Source organism: Musa acuminata, chromosome BXJ2-9 (assembly GCF_036884655.1).
Source record: "Musa acuminata AAA Group cultivar baxijiao chromosome BXJ2-9, Cavendish_Baxijiao_AAA, whole genome shotgun sequence".
NCBI lineage: Eukaryota > Viridiplantae > Streptophyta > Magnoliopsida > Zingiberales > Musaceae > Musa > Musa acuminata.
In genome coordinates this window covers 8,784,954-8,799,285 of record NC_088346.1, presented here as the reverse complement: position 1 = coordinate 8,799,285, position 14,332 = coordinate 8,784,954, and the positions used below count along the sequence as shown (strand labels likewise).

At 45.6% G+C, this 14,332-nt stretch overlaps 2 protein-coding genes and 1 pseudogene across 3 annotated transcripts; 1 reads left to right on the top strand and 2 right to left on the bottom strand.

Annotated features, from left to right (window-relative positions):
• Nucleotides 1-1,182: 1,182 nt before the first annotated feature.
• On the top strand, nucleotides 1,183-6,398 carry LOC103997830 (uncharacterized). Its single transcript, XM_065125435.1, has 2 exons — nucleotides 1,183-2,116; nucleotides 4,493-6,398. Exon 1 carries the CDS (start codon nucleotides 1,285-1,287, stop codon nucleotides 1,828-1,830), a length of 546 nt encoding a protein of 181 aa, XP_064981507.1. The 5' UTR covers nucleotides 1,183-1,284; the 3' UTR covers nucleotides 1,831-2,116; nucleotides 4,493-6,398.
• LOC103997832 (sugar transport protein 7) lies at nucleotides 4,301-9,635 on the bottom strand. Of its 2 annotated transcripts, none has more exons than XM_065125434.1 (5): nucleotides 9,562-9,635; nucleotides 8,226-8,332; nucleotides 7,535-8,124; nucleotides 5,641-5,960; nucleotides 4,301-5,570 (listed from the first exon to the last, which is right to left on the bottom strand). In XM_065125434.1, exons 3-5 carry the CDS (start codon nucleotides 7,683-7,685, stop codon nucleotides 4,476-4,478), a joined length of 1,566 nt encoding a protein of 521 aa, XP_064981506.1. In that variant the 5' UTR covers nucleotides 7,686-8,124; nucleotides 8,226-8,332; nucleotides 9,562-9,635; the 3' UTR covers nucleotides 4,301-4,475. The 2 variants fall into 2 exon arrangements, with proteins under 2 accessions (XP_064981506.1, XP_064981505.1); XM_065125433.1 differs by lacking the exon at nucleotides 9,562-9,635 and adding an exon at nucleotides 8,464-8,547.
• Nucleotides 9,636-11,100: 1,465 nt separating this feature from the next.
• LOC135622995 (transmembrane 9 superfamily member 11-like) lies at nucleotides 11,101-13,956 on the bottom strand (annotated as a pseudogene).
• Nucleotides 13,957-14,332: the final 376 nt, after the last annotated feature.

Below are 14,332 nucleotides of genomic sequence, written 5' to 3'. Positions count from 1 at the left end.
ATGTCTTCCTCTTTTCTATATGTTTCATGATTAGTTAAGTTATCATATAATTCCTCAAATGACATTGGTTAGTTACATGTCCCAATTATTACCACTAATTTTTTATATTTGTCTCCTAAGTCATTAAGAGCATAAATAATAATTTTTTCATTATTAAGGATATGATCTATTAAAGAAAAATTATCTAAAGTAACTATTATATTTTATATATAATTAATAATAATATTTTATATTTGTGTTATTTTTATCACAATATATAAAAGACTAACATGTGAGTACGAGAACGATTGATAACGATGATTTATAACTTGGATCATGCTGCTATTATAATATTATATAAAGATATTAATAGTATTTCGGAGATAACAATTAAAACTTGAATGCCTTATAGAATAAGATGATATTATCATAATCATAACTTATAATCAGGATTTATTATTGGGATGAATTCTCCTAATATTCGAATATTTTTTTATGGACAGAGAGCCTTTTATAGATTATATTAAAAAAGATAAAAAAAATAATTTTATTTAATTAATTAAAAAATAACTCTCATGTGAAAATCAATTAGGGTAAAAGTTTTATAGTAATATATTTTAAAACGTAAATCCAATCGACACTCGTACAGCATGTCGGTGGCAGAGGTCGGTGATCGCCACCTTCCTGGAAATGGTACACTGCGCATGCTTACTTGCGGAACACGTTTATGGCGCTCGCTACCGACGAATGAACGAACGGATGGATCGCGAGCGGCGGAATCCCGCTCATCACATCCGTCCAAACCTATTGATCATTAGAAGCCGCACTTGCGACTTTTTCCACCCAGACGAAACTGCCCCTGCGCCATCGTGGTCTAACGCACCGCCAAACACGATCATGCCCGTCAGATTGATGCCACGTGGATGGTACGATCGTAACATGGTTCAAGGCCGACGGCATTAGTATTTCCGTCGTCCGCTGATTCATCTTCCTGTCCGTCTCACCTGCGTTCTCGTGTCTGGAGGCGGTTCACGAAAAAATGTGGGACCCACACTAAGATGACGAATGACAGTGCATGTAAGCAATGGATGGGTTTCGACTTTGTTGACTGGTTTCTTCCTCCGCGTTCTGAACCGCCTCGCGACCAAATGGATCCCACACGCTGACAAAACGCATGAACGCCGCTCTGCGATTTATATATACACACAGAGTTGGTACCCACCCGCTACCCAACCACAGCGAAGGTATAGTCAGTAGGCTTTTCATCTCCCGCCGATCCCGTCGTCGTCGGTGATTCCAACCCCGATGGGTGCAGCAGTGCTCCGATCCCAGGATTGCCTCCAAGGGCGACTACATCTCGACGCCTTCGGATCTCGTTCTCCGCAGCTGCCGTCGACGAAGCCCCATCGGAAGAAGCCCCCTGTCTCGTCCGCCACCACTCCGATGAAGCCTGGCCGAGGCTGCCCTCCGCGATCGACCCCGTCGCCGCCTCCTAAGGGCAAACCGCCGCGGCCCGTAAGGCAATGGCCATCGCCCGAGAACGAGGGCGCCACCGACGGCATGACGCGCCCAAGGAGGGTTCTCGTCATGGAGGAGGTGAAGATCCTGAAGCGCGGCGAGCAGTTGAAGCCGGTGGCGTCCCCGCCCGCGGATGCCCTACCGGACTGGGCCGACTCGGTTTTTTGCCCGACGAGTCGGCTCGGGCCGGGCCCGGACGACCTGCCGAGGAAGTTAGGGTTCTTCGATCTCAAACCGGTGTACGCTGGGCCGGGGTTCGTCGTCTCCCCCTCGCCGAGCTCACTCCCCTTGCCGAGTTTCTGCTTAAAGAAGTCTGGTGTGGCCGGGAAATAAGGAAATGGAACTGCGACGGTCAGCTGATGTGCTCGTGATAGCCACAATCTGCCGCCACGAAGCAGTTTACATCTGATGAATGCGTTGATTTCACGCCGATGCTGAAGTGAAGATTGAGATACGCCTGAGGCGAAAAGTTGGTTTGGTAATGCGAAAAATGATGGATTAATGGGGAAACATAGCTGCCATGATTCAAAGATCATGGAATTGTCTTCTCATGCCTGTTCCGGATTCAAAGATCTTCCTCTATATTTTCTGGAGGACGATGAGAGATCAGAGGAAAAGGGTAATGATAATGGCATCATACTGGTTTTTAGCATAGTAGTTTTTTCTTAAGGCATAAATCAGTTTAATGGTTCTAATCTCTGCAAGAAAAAGATTGGATGAAGGGGTTAGCATTTAGCAGTGTCACGTTCAATGATTGAAGTACTGTTGATTGTTTTGAAGGATTAATGCTTTCGATTACTACGTTGGATATGACTAGTTTAACATCCTGTCTGGAGTTCTATCATATAATCTTGAGCTTCTATTCTCTTACATATGTGATTGTTGTAGTCCCCAGTGGAAGATGTCTGTTATAGTTTGTGTGATTTGTCTATATATAGTCATTGCTGCAGCACTGAAGGATCTCTGCTGGGGTCAAGTGAACAATTGTTGTGGATAGTTAATTCTATCCCTGCATTTAGTCAATCTTCGAGTTGAAATGTGTGTTTTGAGATGGAGATATAATTTTTGTTATGATTGTTTGCAATTTATCCCTCCCTAGTAATCATCGGTTTCATCTCTTGGAGTAGCCAAGGCTTATTCTTCTAGATCGCTAGATCATCAGAACATCTTTTTATCTATCTTTTAAACCATCCTTGAGAACTAAATTTTACATTTTGTGGATTACATTCTATTTGCATCATGATAACTTTTGTTGCAATTAGTTGTTTTCTGTAGTTCCATTGCCTACAATCAATGGTTTGCTTTCCTTTTTCTTAGTCTGACTCCTAATTAGAGTGCATTTCTGTTGCCTACTTAGCCTTTGAATTGTACTTGTTGAGAGCAAGTCTTATACCCTTACTTTTGACATGAACTCCTGTATTCAGATATAATAGGTATGCTTATGGTTCATCTTGTGAAGATTTGTACAGAAGCATATTATTCTAAATTATGTACAGAAGCATGAGACATAGTTGCAGTTGTTGAGTTCACCTTCTGGTTGTTAGGTTGCAATTTTCTCCTAGTCTTTTTTATATCTGTTGGATTTATTTTTTTCCGCGCAAAGGACACTATTTGAAGATGTTGTCAAAGGTGGAGTAGATCGGCAATCTTATCGTGTAAACCCTACACGTCAGTCACAAATGATTTGATTTATATGCTAATTGACTGCTGTATGTGAGTATTTAATTTTCCAGGTGAAATATTTTCCAAAGCACGAAGGGAAGGGAGACGGGGGAGTCCTCCCCTCGTCTCTTTCGTTGCTCGTTGCCTTCGCCCCTTGCTCCCATAACGAGCGACTTCGTTTGTTGCCTCCTTGCCTCTCTTATCAATGGGTGGGAGGTGAGGGAGTCCTCCCTCTCGTCGCTTGTCGCCTTCGCCCCGTTCGTCTCTCCTAGCAATGGATAGATGATGTTGCACCAAGGGAAGGGAAGCGGCGGAGTCCTCTTGTCCCTTCCGTCCCTCGTCATCTTTGCCCCTAGCTCTAGCGTCGTCCATCGCTTCCTCACTCGTCCTGTCGATGGGTGGACGACAGTGTGTTGATTGATTGATGTGTCTTGTGGTTGATAGAGTCGGTACGGCCTGGTCCACAGGGTAATGTCGGGAGTCTCTGGTTGGTTGAGCTGGGTGTCGAGATCGATTGAATGCCACTTTGAGCGTCGACGGCGGGGGTTTGATCAGCGCGTTCTTGCTTGCGATGACAGCTTTCCTGTAAAAAAAAGATCGTCGTTGGGTGTATCCCAACTTTGGTCCCTCCGATGATTAAGTCAGTGGCGGGTTGGAGTTTTTCTTTTTTCTTTCCCTCTTGGTCGGGTTTCGGCCAGGTGCCTTTATGCTACTGTATGAGGGTTGGTCGTACGCGGGCGTAGCGATCGATCCTCGAGAGGTGAGGCGGTACCTTTGTGCGGCCATCGTCCGGGACGCGCAGGACGGCGCCGTATGGCGTTGTCTCGAGCTTTCCGGGACGTATCAAGCCACGCCTTGATACGGTCTCTGGCTCGACGCGTGGGGGTGCTCCTCTTGGTTACCTGACTGCAGTGCTACGTGGCATTGCTCGTGACGCAGCGTAGACCCAAAATATACCTTATCACAGTGCACAAAAGGAAGGGAGACGGGGGAGTCCTCCCTCTCGTCTCTCTCGATGGTCATCACCTTCGCCCTCTGCTCTCGTAACAAACACAAGGTGGAGGGGGAGGAGACCACGGGGAAGGGCAGGCGGCACCGGAAGGGAGGAGGCGCGCTCTAAAAACTCAATAGTAGGTTAACATGAACTAAATCAACTATCAGTTTGCAGTAGTAAATTTACTCATGATAAATTTGCATGGACTTGACTTCTTACATGTTAGCTTAGTGATAACGTACAACTAGGTGATGCTTGCATAGCACTTGAACAGTTGCATCGGTAGCAACAATACTCTCTAACGACAGTGCTCTAATTTTGATTAAAGCCTCGTATCAGGCAACTCTGCTTCTGCTGGTCCGCCTTCATCCGCCACTTCGATAGGTGGCATGACTCTCTTCCAGAACCAGTGCTTCCTCCACAGCAGTATCATCTCCTCGATAGGCACCCCTTTAGTCTCCGGGAGGAAGACGTAGACGAAGACGGTCATTATGGTGATCCAACCGGCGAAGAAGAGGAAGATGCCGAACTTGAAGGAGCAGAGGAGGCTGAGGAAGGACTGGGCGATGGCGAAGGTGAAGAGGAGGTTCACCGACACCGTGATGCTCTGCCCGGCCGACCTCGTCTCCAGCGGGAATATCTCGCTCGGGACCGTCCACCCCAGCGGCCCCCACGACCACCCGAAGGCGGCAACGAAGAGGCAGAACACCACGACGACGACGATGGAGAAGTCTTTCGACAGCTGCTTGTCGCCGCCGAACTTGACGCCTAGTATGACGGCCACTGCAACCTGACACACGATCATCTGTAATCCGCCGCCGATCAGCAGCGGTCTTCTCCCCCACCTGTCGACGGTGGCGATGGAAACAAGCGTGGAAGAGGCGAGCACGGCGCCGGTCATGACGGAGGAGTAGAGCGCCGCGTTCCCACCGAAGCCCATGCTCTGGAACAGCACCGGCGCGTAGAAGAGGATGGAGTTGATGCCCGTCAGGATCTGGAACGCGGGCATGAGGACGGCCATGACGAGCTGAGGCCGGTTCCGGCGCTCCAGTATGTTCCGGAAGGGGTGCTCGATGGAGTTGGCGAGCTCGCTGGCTTCGACCATGTCTTGGAGCTCGGCGTCCACGTCGTTGGTGCCGCGGATCTTCTCCAGGACGCGGCGGCCTTCCTCGGCCCGCCCTTGTTCGACGAGGCTGTTGGGGGTCTCCGGCAGGAGGGCGCCTCCGATGGTCATCAGGATCGCGGGGGCCGCTGCCAGGCCGAGGGAAAGACGCCACCCCCACGGCTTGATCTTCTCGGTGCCGTAGTTGATCATATTGGCGGAGAAAATTCCGAGGGTCGTCGCGAGCTGGAACATCATGTTCAAGCCGCCGCGGAGGTGCGCCGGCGCCATCTCGGAGAGGTAGAGAGGAACTGCCTGCATCACCATATCGGTGTTCATCATCAGTTCACGAAGAAGGCGGTGGTGAAGTGGAGGCAGAGAGTACCTGATTCCCGAACCCGATACCGATGCCGAGCATGATACGGCCGAGGATCAGCATCGGCAGGTTGACGGCGGCGGAGTTGAGGGTGGCTCCGACGAGAAAACTGATGCCGCCACAGACGATGCTGGCGCGGCGGCCGTGCTTCCTGGTGACGGGGGAGGCCGCAAGGGAGGCGACGAGGCCGGCGAGGTAGAGAGAGGAGGTGAAGGCGGCGAGGCCCTGGTTGTCGTACTCGCAGTAGTTGTTGTGGGACTGCGAGTTCTTCTTGCGGTAGACGACAGGGAAGAACTTCTTCAGGAACGGGTCCATGCTTGTGACACCTCCTGCAGCACGCAGTGTTTAAACAACAGAGCAAACGCTTGAGCTACAACAACAAAGCGAGGTGTCCGTTAGGCTTGCGCGACGTGCCACACATCATTCATTCAGGTTTGGCATTGATAGAGAAAATGATGAAGCAAGCATTAGACTGATCCTGTCGTAAACTGCTACCTAGGCGATGATGTACGCAGGAGAGTCAGCACCCCCGTCCTCGCAGTCGTTGACGGGAGCATGATCTTCCGGTCTTTGTTCGTCTCGATCCCTGGGAGACGAGCCAATCGCAGGGAGTATCACTCTCCGACAACGAGGCTCATTCCCCTGATTTGGATTCCCTTAGATTTCCCTTCTCGTCTGGGTTACCAGTCGTAAGTAATCTCTCACCCTCATCAATCATGATTTTGGGAGGGTTGCAGAAAATATTAATCCAAAGCGATTTGGCTCAATTCTTTTTTTCTGACATCGAGGATCATTTCTTTCTTATCCCAGTTAAACTTTAGCCCTTGGCAAACGATGCTATCACAGTCATCGGTTTTTTTTTAACGTAAACCTTAGAAAAACATACTTATTGATCGTCGACACGACGTTGGATGACGTAAGGGGATACGATGAAATGATCGATCGATCATACTTCATTGATCATTTAAGTATAAAAGCTAAACCCCAAACCTAAATAGATAAGATTGTTATCTACTATTACTATTTTACCAATTTGATCATCGGAAAGATCAAGTTGAGAATATTTTTCAATATTGACGCTTGTGCTGGGATCTCGATGAATTTAAATGAATTTAAAGTACATGTCAGAGACAATACCAAACTCGCTTTTGGTGAGTGAGCAACGCCTCAAAGCCTCACCAATCGGAGTCTCTTCCCACTCTAATATTCTCATGAGCCCTCTGGATAATTTTATGCTTTCGGGATTGAATCAAACTATGATGACCCCGCGGTTAACGATATCAACTCAACATCCACTACTACAGATCCTAACGGAAACTCTGTCCGCTTCACAGCATCAATCGAGTTGGTGAAACGGGCCAATCGATTCATACCAACGCGATGGATGTGTAACGTAAGCATGCACCTTATGGGGAGAAGCACCCAACCTATACCTGACCTGCAAATAGCGGCTGAACCTACTACGGTAGCAGCCACCAACTCTACTACATAGGTGGGAAGGGACTGCAAATAGTTCTTTTACCGTGTATTGTTTTATTATCTCGAGTATTCGTTCACCGACGGGGTTTGATCTTTCCTTTTAGAAGACCCGTGTCGATGCATCTTACCTACGAGGTGGGGGACCCGGCTCGATTCACCGCTGGCGATCGGCCCCAACACGAGAGACCAGGACAGGTTTGTACGCGTCACTCAATGAGGCGTCGTGGACGGAGCCGCAGCCTCCCACCACCTCCGCACCAATCCCGGCCAAGATCTAATCTCTCGCACCCTTTTCCCTCTCTTATCTGAATCTTTCTTTCGGAGTTATCCCTTAGCAATCGTTGTTTCCTTACAGGAAGAATTAGAGAGGAGGAGGAAGAGAGCTGGGGATTAATTATATAGAGAATTTGCAGGAATGGTTTACCTGAGATGCCGATGTCGTAGCCAAAGATGGATCCACCGACGGCAGCGACCAAGCAGGCCATGACGACGAACGGCGTTACCCTTCCCTTGTACTGCTGCGCCCTCTCCTTGGCCACCCCCACCGGCCCATGAACCACACCACCTCCTGCCATCTCTCTCTCTCTGTAATAGACTGATCGAGCAGATGCAGCTCGCACTGGAACAACACAAGTCGGTATATAGAAGTATCCTAGCAGACTCTGACCCTGACGGTCACTCTCTCCACGGCTGTCACACTTCCCAGCCACCTCCAATTTATCTGTTTAACAAAATATGATTCACAAAGAGAAGGGTGGGTCAGACTCTCCCTATATCTCTACGCATTCGTCAGATGAGATAGGCATGACGTCTCATGGTGGCTCTCTCTCTGTCACTCTCTGCCCACTTTATCATCCCTTTGCGACTCGTCCTTTCTGTTTTATACCTGGAGGAGAGAGAGAGGGAGAGATACCGTCAGCTAAAAAAAAAGATGGCCTGATAGAAAGCATAAAGGACGTGATCAAGAACCGCAACCGCTGCCTGCATCTGCTCAATTCCCTTCCCCACTTACACCTTCAAGACGAGAGAAGAACGAGGTAGGTCTGTGAGTATAATGATCAGAACAACAGAATGAACAGAATAGTTTGCAGGTATAATGAGAATAAATGATGTACCTCTTCCCTCTCGGTGCTTATAGAAGGCAGTGGTAGGGGCTTGATATGTCTCGTATTATGTTGCGGAGAGTTGTCCTTGCTTCCAAGTGATAGCCATCAAACAAGTCCTGAAGGAACAAATAAAAGCTCATTAGGAAGTTAATGAACCTCAAGATGCAGACGACGTCTATCTTTCAACCACACAAACGTCACGAAGGAATGACACATTGATGACTCAAATAAACGACGCTTTTAGCACCATCAAATGCCTGTTGCTCTCGCAGTATAAATCTCCGTCGTCATCACTGCCACCGTCCTCATCACGGAGTAATTGTGACCATACGCTACCGCACTGGCATCGCTTTCCTAGTGCAGAAAGGTCGTCTCTTTTTTCAAAACGAAGAAACTTTCATTCAGGTCAAGAAAAGCATCGTATTATCGCAAGGGGATTGAGACGACGAGCCTATCCCATCAGCTTTACAAAAAAGATGAGAAACCAGTGGTTCTTCCAAACATTGCCTGGTCATGACCGCTATTATTAGGATTCCTATGTAGGTGACAAATATGAATGAAATGACAAACACAACTCTAATATAAGCTACAATAGCATTCAAATGCCATGGCATTAATGCAGATCCCTTTACATAATTGATACTGGTCAATGCATCAAGTCAGACCCATATATATTCATCCAGCTTTCCCTCTCCTCTTGTTCAATGGTCTCTAGAAGGGCAAAGGCTTCTGTCATCATAGGGTTGCAAGCTTTACAAAAGGGGCAACCAACAACAAAGACAGTGTTGCTAGTTGTTTTGAAGATGTATCCAACACCTCCAGAGAGGTCAAGAGAAGTGAAAAAATCATCACATTTTAGAATGCAATCAATGTTAGGATTGGCATGAAGAGTTCCATTCATATAGACTAAAGTTGGAGGTCCGGTCCGACGATTGCGAAATCTAGCTTCATTTTTGTTAAGCCACAGACACCATAGGGAGTCTGAGATGAAAGAAAGAATCTATCTGAAGGTTATTCTATCAGTACCCTTGCCCTCATCTTATCAGGAACCTTGATACCAGCTATCTAAGTGTTTAAAGTGATGTCCAGTTTTCTCTTGAAGCAGAATCTAGAAGGAATGAGAGAAGGATCAATCAAAGAAAATATTCTTGAGTGAGTTATGAACATACTTTATGTATATTTGTAATATATGAACACACATTATATATGACTATATGTATACATAATATATATGAACATACTTCAGCAGATTTTGGACTGACACGCATAAAGTCAAGAAGAAGACAGCAAAAAAGAACAGCAAATATCTAAGATATTTGATCTATTGCACCTGAACAGTACGCACCTGACGACACCCGCGGAGACTTCAATGAGTGATGAAGCTTCTGTCCCTAGTCCATACGAACAATTAAGACACAGACATACAAATCGCCGCTATCTGCAAGAGCAAAACCTCAGCCTGCAGTCTTTTAATGTGACATTAACCAAAATCACTGCATGATCTGAATGAATGGATTGAGTGGGACAAACCTGTGCAACTGTTATTGGCAACAGAGAACAACCCAAAATTTTACTTCTGCAAGAATAATGATCCAAAAATCTTGTGTTAGAGAGAATAGAAAATGCACTTACCACTGATGTATGTTTTGGCAATATGATATACAGTTATTTCCTGGATGGGGAAAAGCCATCGTAATTGTAGTGCTGGTAGAGATCAGTTTCTTTTCTTCTTGCAATACTAAAAAAATGATCAGTTTCTACTGGACAAAAATTGATCTTCTTAAACTTTCTGAGGGTTCCAGGAATGGGAGTTCATATTAAGTTGCAGAAGTCTATCAATCTACACTTCTCATCATTAGCAACATGTAATCTGGAAATTGCAACCTATGTCATGAAGCATGGCACTTGCGGTTGCAGGCACTGGATCAGGTTCAGCAACATACACCGCTGATATAACTAAATCAGGTTATGGATTGATTGATACATAATAACTAGGCTGTTGTAGAAAATAAACTAACCATTTCTCCACCAAGATTACTTAAATATGAGCCACACTGAGACAAAATTTGAACTCCATACATTGTATCAAAATTAACCTCCATTAATCATACATCATGGTTGTACATCTTTCGAGTATCCTTACTAGAATATCAAATATGGTGACAAGTTTGAATATACAAAGTTTCTTGAACAATAATCACACAACAAAACTTCTTAGAGTTTGGTACAACAATCATACAACATGCTTCTACACTAATCATGCAAAATTGCTCGCAAAGACATTATTTTGCAACCCATATCACTAGCTACTTTGGAATATAATCATAATTCCATCAAACTTCTTGGAGTTCAGTACAACAATCACACAACATACTTCTTCACTAATCATGTGAAATTCCTTTCAAATGAATTTTTGTGCAGCCCGTGGTTAGTTTGGAATACAAGCATAATTCTATTTCAATAAGATAATGTATAGTCACTTTCAGCACAGTAAGTATGCCAAATTTCTTCACTTTCTAATCTTGCACCACTATCTAGAGTCAAAGAATATCTAATCTTCAACAAGTTGATTTAGTTGAAGACCCACTTAAAATCCTCGAAGAAATAATAAAGCAGAACATAAAAGATTTTAAGATCCATCATGCACAGCACAAATACTTCTCTCATGGTTTAATTCTACCAATTAAAATATTAGACTCCGGAGGCTGAGAGAAACGTTTGGTATGTGCAGGAAACAAGCTTCTCCAGATCATCACCCTAAACAAACTTCACAAGAAAACCAACTACCAAGCACAACAATTATGTAGCAGAATAAATGAAATGTAAAAGAAGTTTCAAAGATCAGCTGTTACACAGTTCAAATATTTGTATGACAGGAGGAACGTAAAGAAGCTTGGAAATTCTAGATGCAACAAAATAGTATTCATTGTTGAAAACGACGTGAACTGATTGACTATTGCTTACAACTTAAGAGAGAGAGAGAGAGAGAGAGAGAGAGAGAGAGAGGATATTGATAGTTCAATCTATACATTCTCTGGCACACTGAAGAGTCTCAGAATGCAGGTAACAAACTGGTATATCTAGATCTATGGCCAATAAATAATAACAAGAGCACAAAAGAAATACCAAGTGCCATATAGATTTTCCAAGCTGCCAAATGAAGATAACACCAATATACCAACTAGATCCTCTGTTCTTCGTATTTGTTCCAGTTGCATCAATAACTTCAATTACGGCCATCTTCACTAAGAAACTCTCGTTGCAGAAGTAGTTTAATCCAGTTTGACAGATGAGAAGATGTAATGAAAAATGAATCCAACTGTACCAGTGGCAAGCATGATAGCAATGACCATGAACAATGAGTAGCCAAGAAAGAGGGTAGCAGAGATAGGGCCGTTTATACTTTGGCAAGCATGATAGCAATGACCATGAACAATGAGTAACCAAGGAAGAGGGTAGCAGAGATAGGGCCGTTTAAACTTGTAAAATCAAAAACAGAATTCACGGAGTATAAGAAGAGGTATATAGCGACTGATCCTGAAGAGAAGAAGGATTTCCACCACCATTTCCACTCTTACCCACGTAGATCCATGTAAGGAAGGACAAGAGAAACCTAAGTACCGACTGCAGGAAGATGTATATAGCCACTGATCCAGAAGAGAAGAAGGATTTCCACTACCATTTCCAATCTTCCACACATAGGTGCATGCAAGCAAGGACCAGAGAAACCTCAGCACATATGACAACAAGGAGAACCAACACAATGATTAAGAGAAAGCCAAAAACATAATAGACTCGGCCCATCCAAGTGCTAGACCTTCTTCTTAAGCTCAATGAACAGAGCACCAAAGGTTAAAGTCCCTGCGCCAATTACCGGCAACCACGGTGGGTGATTTTATGGAGGGATCTCACAAGTTATTTGATTTGTTCAGACAGGATACTCGACGTGAGGTACCTGGGCACCAAGGAAACCGCCAGTAAGAGTAAGTGGAACTGAGATGAAGAACAGAGCAACAGAAACACAATGAACAAGGAGAATGGGATTGATCCAGTGCTGTGGCTACCCCACAACAGGGAATTCAATGTTGTCAAGATCAGGAAGGCAATACCAGGGAGAAAACAAGCAACACACCAGGAGACTGAAACCCGGCCAGAGTGATCTCTACTTTGATCGTTTTCCGCATCCTAACAGCGACGTACCCTACTGCAATTCAGAAAATCAAGTAGAAGAACAGCATTCATGTGACCAGGGTTCCACCGGATGCAGGGGTCATGAATCCAAGTACCCCAAATACGATGGTCACAACTGCCATACCAAGCATCTGCATCCCATCACCTACCGTGACACAGAACAGCAATGGGTGGATTGGAGCCCTGAATACGTCCCCGACAACAAGTTCCAATCCTGAGAGCTCCTCATTCATTTGCGCTTGAGACTCCCTATCCAGCTCTTCGAACTGGGAGAGATCTCTTTTGACGGTTCTCAATAAGATCACAAGAGCAATGCTGGTCAAGAAAGCAATCATCATTAGAGAATTGAGAATCGAGAACCAGTGAACCTTTGCCCCTTCCATATTCAAGTAAGCATCCCAACGTGATGGCCACTTGATACCGCTCGCGATGAACGCGCCCTCATAGGTGAAGACTATATAGGTTGGATCTCGTTCAGCTTCATGGCCACGATCGTAGGATCGCACTGGATCTTCGCCGGGTACTTATCATACATCTTCAGATCCTCGACCGGCTCGGCGTTGTACAGCGCTGCACAGCACCGCCTCAAATCCGACCACCATCCACCCGGGGTTGCCCCATCTGGCCTTGTCCGTCGTCCGGATCACATCGGCCGCATCTCCAGTGGTGCCCACCACCGTCGTCACGCTGGTGTCCTCGTACTTGCCCATCACTGGCCAAGTTGGTGTACAACTTGACTCGATGATCACATTGACCCGGTACACCCCGTCGGTCTGCTTCTCGAGGAGGTTGAAGTCCTGGGCCGATAAGTGGTCGGTTCCGCAGAGCAAGATGTCGGACTCGGTTGGTGCACATCTTGAATCGGTAGGGCGAATTTTCGATGGGGTCGCCCATGAGGAGCTAGCGGAGATTCTCGGCGCTATTCTTGATGCCCTCCGGTGGCCACCAGAAAGGGAGGCTATAGTAACCAAAGGGCATCTCGGTCTCGATGGTTGAGGGAGTTCACCTTCATCCGAGAGGACATCTCCTATCTGATACTCGTGGAAAATCCACCGCCGGATCGGATGGAAAGGCAAGAGACCAGAAACCAGAGGCCAAATCCGTGGAAGGATCCCATCTTGGCGCCCGATCCGGGAGCGATCCCCACCGGAGACGGGGTTTCTCTTGCAGATCCGAACAAAATCAAGATTGAAAGCAGACCAAGAAGAGAATATGTCGGTCTTTCGGGGTGGGGGTGGTGGGGGGACGTGGGGGGCGGAATTGGGCGTCAGTCCCACAAATGCGCATCGATTTTGAAGGGGAAAATTCACCAAAATTCGAGAAAAATCAGTGAGAAAAAAAAAATCGAAGAGGAAAGGATCAGGAGCTCACAGATCTGACCTCTGCGCGCTTCTCTTCGGCACTATACCGAATCGATCGACGAAGAAAGAGAAGGAGGGAGGAGAAAACGGAGCTGAGGCGTGAGAGGAAGAACGAAGACTACGCGGGTAGCATAGACGGTTATGGCGTTCGAGTTCGGAGACTCAATGCCTCGAAATTACCGAAATATTCAAAAATATGCTTCAATTCCCCACCTAATGTTATATTCAATTGAGGGCATTTCTGGAAAGACATTTTTTTGTTTTGCTTGGATAAAAATGTGGGTATATATATATATATATATATATATATATACTAAATTAATTAATTAAAAAACTTAGTCTTGGATAAAAGACTTTCTTATATCGGTTATATATAATTTAAATTAATTAATCAGTATCCAATCGTATATGACACATTGGGATCTAATTATGTTACAGCCACTGACCATTATGTAGAAACATTTGATCAAATCTTTGAGCATGTCAATTATTTTGACCAAACCTAGACTGCGTTCTTCTGTAGCATTCACCACAGTCATTCACTACTAACGAACGGCTGAGATA

What these genes read in the sequence shown, in the direction of transcription:
- LOC103997830 (XM_065125435.1), top strand. Translation starts at nt 1,285, where the DNA reads ATGGGTGCAGCAGTGCTCCGATCCCAGGATTGCCTCCAAGGGCGACTA.
- LOC103997832 (XM_065125434.1), bottom strand. Translation starts at nt 7,685, where the DNA reads ATGGCAGGAGGTGGTGTGGTTCATGGGCCGGTGGGGGTGGCCAAGGAG. An exon ending in CTACGACATCGGCATCTCAG is followed by an intron (nt 5,961 to 7,534) that starts GTAAACCATTCC and finishes TGCGTGCTGCAG; the next exon opens with GAGGTGTCACAAGCATGGAC. An exon ending in GTATCGGGTTCGGGAATCAG is followed by an intron (nt 5,571 to 5,640) that starts GTACTCTCTGCC and finishes ATGGTGATGCAG; the next exon opens with GCAGTTCCTCTCTACCTCTC.